The 9911-nt window shown below is 49.4% G+C and overlaps 1 protein-coding gene across 2 annotated transcripts in view; it reads right to left on the bottom strand.

Moving 5' to 3' along the window:
• trpc7b (transient receptor potential cation channel, subfamily C, member 7b) overlaps positions 1–8959 on the bottom strand; it is a 44320-nt gene extending 35361 nt beyond the window's left edge. For both annotated transcript variants that reach the window (XM_062525088.1, XM_062525089.1), the window contains exons 1-2: positions 8207–8959; positions 2315–2497 (exon numbers count right to left, since the gene is read on the bottom strand). In XM_062525088.1, coding sequence (XP_062381072.1) covers positions 2315–2497; positions 8207–8959 — 936 coding nt within the window. The remainder of the gene's footprint in view (positions 1–2314; positions 2498–8206) is intronic.
• Between the last annotated feature and the right edge of the window lie 952 nt (positions 8960–9911).

Raw genomic sequence — 9911 nt, 5'->3', positions numbered from 1 at the left:
CACACACATTGTAGTAAGATTCTCTTTCTCATAAAAAAACCCAGATTCGCATCAGTAATAAACACACACACACACACACACAAACACAAATGAGTACATTGCCAATACAAAACAAATCTCATTCAAATCTCACTGCCCAACACATAGTAATGAACAGACCTTCTTTTGAACTTGTCACAGTGTACTCTAGTAATTGTCTCCAAACAGTGCTGCCCTTCCTCATCTTCCTCTGCCTCCCCAACTCTCAGTGCCGTCATGGCAACAGAATGACATTATTTACATAGAGATTACTTTCTGTTTTACTATCCCGCTCATCTGAGAGAGTCCTGACAGATAGAGAAATGGGGCATATTTGTGTTTGTGCTGGATGCCCACGCTGCATACCCATGAGTTGGACCATTTGTCAGAGCCAGGGCCAGGATTTACAATTTATATCTGTCAACATCTGGGGCTTGGCAACTTCAGATTTGCATAATGTGTGTGTGTGTGTGTGTGTGTGTGTGTGTGTGTGTGTGTGTGTGTGTGTGTGTGTGTGTGAGAGAGAGAGAGAGAGAACACAGTTCCACACTACATTGAGAGAGAGAGAGTCTATGTGTGTGTGTGTGTGTGTGTGTGTGTGTGTATGCATTTGTGTGTGATTGTGTACATATGTATGTGTGTGTGTGTGTGTGTGTGTGTGTGTGTGTGTGTGTGTGTGTGTGAGATTTCAGATGGTGCTGTATTGGCAACAGCAGGTGTTATTAGGGCTTGGTGTGGCCGGTGCCCAGCTGCCTGTAATGTAGTCACAGTGAAACAGAGCTCTGGCCAATCCCACTGGAGCCACAGCCACAGCTACAGCACCAGCCAAACCACCGCCACCGCCGATCAATGCTGCTGATATGAGCTTACCTACTGGACCATACACAACTGCAATGTGTGTGTGTGTGTGTGTGTGTGTGTGTCTGTGTGTGTGTGTGTGTGTGTCTTTGTGTGTGTGTGTGTGTGTGTGTGTGTGTGTGTGTGTGTGTGTGTGTGTGTGTGTGCGCTTGTGTTTACGTAGACAGAACAAAAGAGAGAGATAGAGAGAAAGAAAGAAAGAAAGAAAGAAAGAAAGAAAGAAAGAGAAAGAGACAGACAGAGCTAGACAGAGAGAAAGAAAGAGGCTATGAGAAAGTTCAGTGGGCCTCGTTGTTCCCCTAAGTCCATAAATATGGTCAGGCTAGGCTCGGGGCTTTGTTTGGATAGCTGACAGTTGAGCCGTACTCATGGTTCTGGCCTGTGTTCAGGGCTGTCTGGGGAGTCTGTGTAATCGGCCAGCCTGTCGCTGTTGGAGCGCTCTCTTCCCTCTCTGGCTAGTTTTCTCTAAGTCTCTGTCACTCAGTCCTGTGGGCAGGCCAGGGCACTGTTTGTCTCTGTGTCTGTCTCATTTCACCTGTCTCCTGACTTTCTCCTTTTATTGCTTCTTCCACTCCATCATGTCACTCCAGAAACATACACACACACACACGTAAGCTACATACACATATACACACACTCACACACTCACACACACACACACACACACACACACACACACACACACACACACACACACACACACACACACACACACACACACACACACACACACACACACACACACACACATACACACACACACACACACACACACAAAACAGATAAATGTACATTGACGGGCATGGTTTCCTGCATTTTTACAAACATGTGTCTACAATGGCTTGTGGAAAGGTCTCTGACACTTGAGAGATTACAGGTGGTTATCAACAAGACTCCATTCACATGTGATACAGTGCTCTTGTTTGAGTGTGTGAGCTTGCTTGTGTGTGTGTGTGTGTGTGTATGCGTGCCTGTGTCTGCATCTATCTGAATGCCTGGCACAATGGTGACCCTCAGGTCACACTGACCTGCCACCTGGTTGTCTTGGAAACAGCAGCTCTCCCCTCGAGTGGGTGGCCAGCCATTCTGGTGCTGTACATTTCTATCGACCACTGCACTGTATGCCACCACTACTGTGTGTGTGTGTGTGTGTGTGTATGTGTGTGTGTGTATTTGCGTGTGTTCTAAATATAAGTATATACGGATGTCAAAATCTAGAATAAAGAGGATCAACATTTTGACTCCACATGCATACTGAACATACTTACAGTATCATGTTTGAAATAAACAGACAGAGAAAAATGCTGAAACACACACACACACACACGCACACACACACACACACACACAAACACCAGGTCCCTCAGCCAGCCAAGGTCAGTAGGTGTGTGAGTGAGTGGGATATGCCAGAGAGGTCAGGCAGGAGCACAGGACTGACCTTCTTGACCTCGTACTTGATGGCCAGTTTGACGCGGCTCAGGCAGGGCCTCTGGTGGTCGCTGGGCGGCACCTGGTCCACGTCTCCATTCAAGATGGCTTCCACCTCCTCCGTGTCCCGGCATAGGTCCAGCACCCCCACCACAAAGTCCTTGCACTGCATGGACAGCTTACGGTACTCATTCTACACAGACACAAACAGAGGGAGAGAGAGAATGACAGAGAAAGGGAAAGAAAGAAAGACAGAAAGAAAGAAAGATAGAGAAGGGAGTGAGTCCTCATACTGCATGGACAGCTTTCTGTGCTCATACTACACAAAAACAGAGAGAGAGAGAGAGAGAGAGAGAGAGAGAGAGAGAGAGAGAGAAATAGATGGAGGGAGAGTGCATAGACATCTTAGGGTACTCATTCTACACAAACACAAACAGAGAGATAGAGGGAAAGAGACAGGGAGGGGAGGGAGAGATGCTTTTGACTTCATTAACGTCATTTATTTACAAGCCTTTATTTTACAACCACATCAGCCCCCCTTTCCAGCTCAACACCAGCCTGCCTCAGCCATATATGGTAACCACTTCTCCCCTCACACCACATCACTCCCACAAATAAGCAAGAGAGACGGGGAGGCGAGGGAGAGAGAGAGAGAAAGAGAAAGAGAGAGAGAGAGAGTAGAAATAGAGAGGTTAGTGAGTGACGTCCAGGTTGCGGTTGAACAGGGTTCTGACTGACTGTACCATGGCTCCATGGAAAGTGAAACAGGTGTGACTCCCAGGACCAATTTCACACCCTCGCAGTTCGTAGCTCCAATCAGAGAGGATCCCTCTGGGAATGTCATGCGCTTGGAATAAGACACAATACAGAAAGCCCATGCATATAAATAAGGCCATATCAAAATGAGTCTTCTTTTTTTACGGATTAAAATATATTTTTTTCAAAGTTATTAGCTATCTATTCTCACAGAGGACAGTATCCCAAAGGTTGTGTGATCAGGGATGAAAAAGTTCCAGAGGGAACCCAGCTAGTCGCTCCCTTTGTGTCATGGTGCCTGATGAAAAGAACGGAAGCCTCAGAGAATATAATTCACACGAGGACCAAATTATAAAGCGTTCCTTCGCTTCGCCGCTTTAAAAAAAAAAAAAAACCCTCCGTCGTCTCCTGTTATGATCACAATTCAACACGCACAGCCTCATTTATTCCAGTTCATTCACACCAGATGCGACAGAACTCTCTCTCTCTCTCTACTCAAAAAAAAAAACATCTCTTATTTTTCTCTCTTTTTTCTGTAACGTAGCGAGCTCTTGTATTCAATGAGCGGCGCTCTGATGAGTAGCTGGAGCCATTAGGAGGAGACTTCTCCCTCAGCGGGCCCCCCTGCCTGATAAAAGAGCAGCGCTCAGTGCTCACTGACTGCGGAGAGAGAGAGAGCGGCGCGTGAAAAGAATGCCGGCGTGCGCTTGATGGATGCGGCGAGAGGGGGGAGAGATTAATTCCCGCAGTCTGGAGAGAGAGAGCGCCGAGCGGAGTCTGTCAGAAGAGTTACGTATGGGTCTCGTTGCTATGCTTATCAATAACCCGCGTTGTCCTCGACCGGGAATGTACATTTCAAAACAACGCCAGATCGCTGCAATTACCAGGCGTTTCAAAACGTTTTGTAGTTTTTTTTGTTTTGTTTTGTTTTTGTGTTACTCTGTGTGTGTGTGTGTGTGTGTGTGTGTGTGTGTGTGTGTGTGTGTGTGTGTGGTGTATTTGTTGAGTGGCTGCAGAACAAAATATGATGTACCCTGAGGTAGGTTGCAAATCATTAGGCTTTGCAGCTGCTGCTGGTGGCTGAGGCATTTGCATAATAGGACAAAACAGGACTACTCTGGTGCACACACACGTGCACACACACACACACACACACACACACACACGCACACACACATTAAGGAGATTCTGTGTAACATCCATCTCCGCAGACGGGAGGGGTCAGCCTCTCTTTGATGTGACGTTTCTCCGCTGAGGTCAACGACACCAGCGCTGAGCTTTGAAGTGTGATTGGCTTGTCATAGTCGGACCGCTCGGATTTCCGCAAAGCCGCTTCCCCCCCAGAAAGCCGGCAAATGATAATGGCTCTCTCCTCTCTCTCTCTCTCTCTTTCTCTTCTCTTTCTCTCTCTGACTCGTCTGGCATTGAGGCGATGCCATTTCATCCGCTCTCGCGTCCTCTCGCAGGCTTCCTGGAAGTGCGTGCGGTGAATGGCCCAGTGCACTTGACTGGTAATGCAATAGAGGTGCACGCACGGAGAGCCGGTGGGATTGGATTAACACTAAGGCACCTGTTCCACCGCTCTCATAGACCAGACGTCTGAGGAGGAGAAGGGGAGAATTATGAAGTTCACAAGTGGAGAGAGAGAGAGAGAGAGAGAGACACACACACACGCACACACACACACACATACAGTACATACACAATGACACACACACAACACAAACACACACACAGCGTGAGAGAAAGAGAGAGGAAATGGGAGAGAGATTTTGGATGATATAATATATAACGGAACAAAAAAACAAAATGGTGGAGCGAAAGGCTGTGAGTCTGTGTGAAGGAGATAATGAGAAAAAATAAGAAAGACGAAGAGGGGGCCTGGACATGGTTGGATGGCCTCGTCTTTTTTCCTCTCCTCCTCCGATTTCATTTGAGCTCGGTCATTACATGGGGTTCCCCCGCACCGCACCGCACCGCACCGCACCGCACCGCACCGCTCTCCTCTGCCCTCCCTCCTGCTCACCAATTACTACAAACATGGCCGCCGCTGCTGTGCCAATTTCACACCTGCCTGAGTGCAGCCGTATTCCATTTACCGTGCATCCCCCACCTCACACACACACACACACACACACACACACACACACACACACACACACTAACCAGGCCTGGCACCTGGCACCAGGGGGGGTGGGTACAGGATATAGGACACTCATATGCTCTGAGTATGTTCTGCTTGGCAATTTAGCATTATAGACCAAGTGGCATCATTGCAACATGTGTGTGTGTGTGTGTGTGTGTGTGTGTGTGTGTATGTGTGTGTGTGTTTGTGTGTACTGGTATGACTGTCATAATGAGGTCAGCGGAGCTCCTCTCTAAAGGTCTGCACTAGGTCAACTGGCGGACCTTGATTAGACACACAATAGTAGACCTGTGTAAAGGACCTGGGAGAGGAGCAGAGACATGGAGGTGTGTGTGTGTGTGTGTGTGTGTGTGAGCCATATTATCACTGAATGACAACATTTGTCCTCTTCTCTCTCTCTCTCTCTCTCTCTCTCTCTCTCTCTCTCTCGTTCTGTAGGATGTCACTGTGTGCCCTGTGATGGATGTGTGGGCATGAAAATGTCACCCACCATAAACGATGGGATGAGCAACACACTCGCTGCAACTGTGGGTGTGACAGATGAAGAATGGATGGGGATTGGGGAGTATGTGTGCGTAGGTATGTGTGTGTGTGTGTGTGTGTGTGTGTGTGTGTGTGTGTGTGTGTGTGTGTGTGTCCGTGTCAGGATGGACAGATGAGGCCCCATGATCTCCCATGCTTGTCATCATCTAGCTGCCCACCACACATCACTCTCCCCTCGCCCGTGCTGACAGGACAGCTGTCTCAAAGTGCTTTAGCAGCCTCACATAAATCGCATCAGATTCAATCCAATTTGCTCTCATATCAAACAGTATGCGGGCACTTAACTTAACCAAAGGTGTTTAGGCAGTCTTTGCATCTAATGGACACAAAAAGGCCATCACAGAGTTCTATAAAGCAAATGGACAGGAGCACTTGGGTAGCCAGGAGTCGTTTGAATGGATAGAGTGAACACAGGATAATATGCATGCAGTGGACAGTCCCTGGGAAATGTCAGTACAGCCACTAACCACACATGCTGACACGCACACACACAGGCATACCGGCACTCATATACAAACACACACACACACAGACACAGACACAGACACAGACACAGACACAGACACAGACACAGACACAGACACAGAGAGAGAGAGACAAACCTTACAGAGACTCTGTAAGTAATGTGCACTTGTTCTGACATACTGTAAGAGCTCCCTGTTGTATCTGAAAATAGTAACTGAGAAGAATAAGTAGGAAACCTCCTGCACATTAAATATTAATTTACTGACTAAATATTAAAAGACTAACCGCTCATAACACGACCCCAGAAATAAGAAATGAGCCACAAGAGGCTGTGATGTCATTGTTAAGTGAGAATAACACCAGTGGTGATTATGACATCAATGCCATGAGCACGACCTCATGGTCAGCTGATGGCGCCTACGTAAGAGTATCTCCCCCCACGACGCCCAATCAGACGGCATCGCCTTACATCGCCGTGGAGACCGTCTGATAATCAGGGGATAGTATGGGAGCGGCACCAGCTAATTAAACAAACTCCTTGAGGGAGACCACTTCAATTTACAGCTCTGCGGACTGCGTGCACACACACACACACACACACACACACACACACACACCCCAACATCTGTGTCCTCTTCCACTCTCTGTCTCTTTCCCTTTCTCTTTCCTTTCTCTCCAAGCCTTCCCCTCTTCTCTCTCTCCTCCATTTTCTTATCCAAAACTCTTGAAATATGAACTATCGGCCATTAAAGTGCCCATTACGAGAGCTAAATCTCCCTCTTGCAGTGAATCAGATGCCGAGTCTGGCAAAGGCTAATTGCTTCCAATGGTGATTGGAGACACTGATATCATTTATGAAAGGTCATTCTAAAGCTAATATACATATAGAGATATTTTATGGAGGGCTGTTGGGCTCTCTGCTAAGTGGACTCTGAGGCTCCATGGACTGGAGCGCATTTAAGTCTGCTGGCCACTCAAAGGAGTTAGCGCTCCAGCCAGCCACACACACACACACACACACACACACACACACACAAGAAAGAGAATACGAAAGAGAAAGAGAGAGAGGGAAACAGAGAGAGAGACAGAGAGAGAGAGGTATGGGAGGTAGCAGAAGTGCTCTCACATGCTCACACACACACACACACACACACACGCACACACACACACACACACACACACACACACACACACACACACACACACACACACAAACAGACATACACACAAGAGAGAGAGGGAGAGGGAAGCAGACATACAAGGCATCAACAAGCTAATTGGTAGCAGATGGGCTGTCATGTCTTGGTCAACGATGCTTCAACATCACTGAGGCAGATCTAAAGCCAGTTGCAGCATGACAGCTCCCCCTCCTGAACTGCTGCACTCCTACAGCCACAGAGTTTCTGTCTGCTCTACCACTGAACACACATGCAGGCTGTTACTGCACGGTACACAAGTCACGCTCACACACAATGAACCTATGACTACCTCGCACTCCACTTTGTAGACAAATAGACCCGTGTATCATCAGAAGGGCTGAAAGAACGCAACCCAACTTCCACTAAATGCAGGTGTTTGTCACAGATGTGTGACACATGGGTGGTCTGACTTCACTTGACCCAAATAATGCAATGCGGAAGGTGAGCAGTGTTTCATAAGTTACCAGTAACCTTTTGGCGGCACTACATTTAGTTCTTGGCTATGCTATTCATCTGTCTTGTGTTCTGTCTCTTGCTTTGTCGGTCGTTCTGTCTGTCTGTCTGTCTGTCTATGTGTCTGTCTCTTGAGTGTTCTGTATGTCTGCCTGTCTGCCTGTGTGTCTGTCTGCTTGTTTCTCGAGTGCTCTGTATGTCTGCCTGTGTGATGTGTGTCTGTCTGCCTGCCAGTCTGTCTCTTGAGTGTTCTGTCTGCCTGTCTTTCTGTCTGTCTCTCGAGTGCTCTGCATGTCTGTCTGTCTGTCTGTCTGTCTGCCCGTCTGTCCGTCCGTCTCACCTTGAACTCGGTCTCGATGTTGGCGAGGCGTGCGAGCTCGTTGCTGAGCTCCAGGGCGGTGAGCACGGGGTCCTCGCTGGACAGGGCCAGGTAGGCGGCGCTGGCCAGCCCCTTGTAGGCGTTCATGCGCGAGCGCGAGTGGCTGAAGGCGTCGCGGCGCTGCTTGTCGGCGCACTCGCCGCACTTGCAGAAGTAGTCGTGCGGCCGCTCGATGCGCGCGCCCTTGAGCAGCAGCGTGTGCACGATCTCGTACTCCTGGCAGTGCGCCGACAGGATGACCGGCGTGATGTCGTGCGAGAAGCGCGTGCCGTCCTCGTCGTACGCGTAGAAGTCGTCGTCGCGCAGCTCCTGCTCCAGCGGGCTCAGCGTGAGCCGCAGGCCGCCGGCGAACACCGGGTGCGCCAAGATGGCCTCCACGATGCGCACGTAGCCCTTGCTGATGGCCAGCAGGAGGGCGTCGCCGATGCGCGCCAGCCCCTCCTTCTTCAGCAGCAGCTCGGTCACCTCCAGGTGCTCGTTGCCCACGGCCAGCTGCAGTGCATTCTGGCCCATGTAGTCCACGCAGTTGAAGTTGAGCGTCTTGGACTCGTCGAGCATCTTGCGCACCACGGGGATGTTGCCGTACTCGGCCGCCTCCAGGAAGCGCTCCTCCTCCGCCGTCAGGCTGGTGCCGCGCTCGTTGAACATGTAGGCCGGCCCGCGCACGGCCTGACGCCGGCCCTTGTCCCGCAGGGTGGTGTGGCGCCGCTGCATGGCCCCCTCCGACCTGAGGGAGGGAGAGAGAGAGAGAGAGAGAACAGAATGAGATATGAGAGAGAGAGAGAAAGAGGGAGAGAGAGAGAACACACAATGAGACGAGAGACAGAGAGAGAGAGAACACAATGAGATGTGTGAGACAGAGAGAGAGAGGGAGCAGAGAGAGAGGGAGAGAGAGAACAGAATGAGATATGAGAGAGAGAGAGAGAGAGAACACAGAGAGAGAGAGAGAGCAGAGAGAGATGGATGGGGGTGGAGCGTGAAGAAGACGAATGAAGAAAAGAGGTTGTAGAGAGGGGAGACAGAGGGAGAGAAGAGGGCAGTGATTCATAAGATGTATGTTGCTCTAATGGCCAACAGTAAAACTACCTTCTGCTTTCATACAGTATGACCGTACACAGCAGAAACCACCATTAAACCAGCAGCCAGGAGGGCAGCACAGTTATGGGCATCGCTGAAGGACCCCCACATGACATCACTCATTACTAAGAGGCCTCCTTCTGAGGCCAGTGAGGGGTCAGGACACAATAGAGTTACAGTTTATTCACAAACACACACACACACACACACACACACACACACACACACACACACACACACACACACACACACAGGCGCATACACACACAGACACACACACACACACACAGGCACACTCACAAACACAGGCGTGCGCGCACGCACACACACACACACACACACACACACACACACACACACACACACACACACACACACAGGCGTGTATACACATACACACACACAGGCGCATATACACACATACACACACAATGGTGCATACACACACACACACACACACACACACACACACAGGTGCATATACACACATACACACACACATACACACACACACACACACACACACACACACAGGCACAAACACACACACACACACACACACCTGAAAGGAAGAGGAATACCGGTGCAA

The sequence above is a fragment of the Sardina pilchardus genome, chromosome 21 (assembly GCF_963854185.1).
Source record: "Sardina pilchardus chromosome 21, fSarPil1.1, whole genome shotgun sequence".
NCBI lineage: Eukaryota > Metazoa > Chordata > Actinopteri > Clupeiformes > Clupeidae > Sardina > Sardina pilchardus.
Note: the sequence above shows the minus strand (reverse complement) of the source record. Positions and strands in the feature narration are given on the sequence as shown.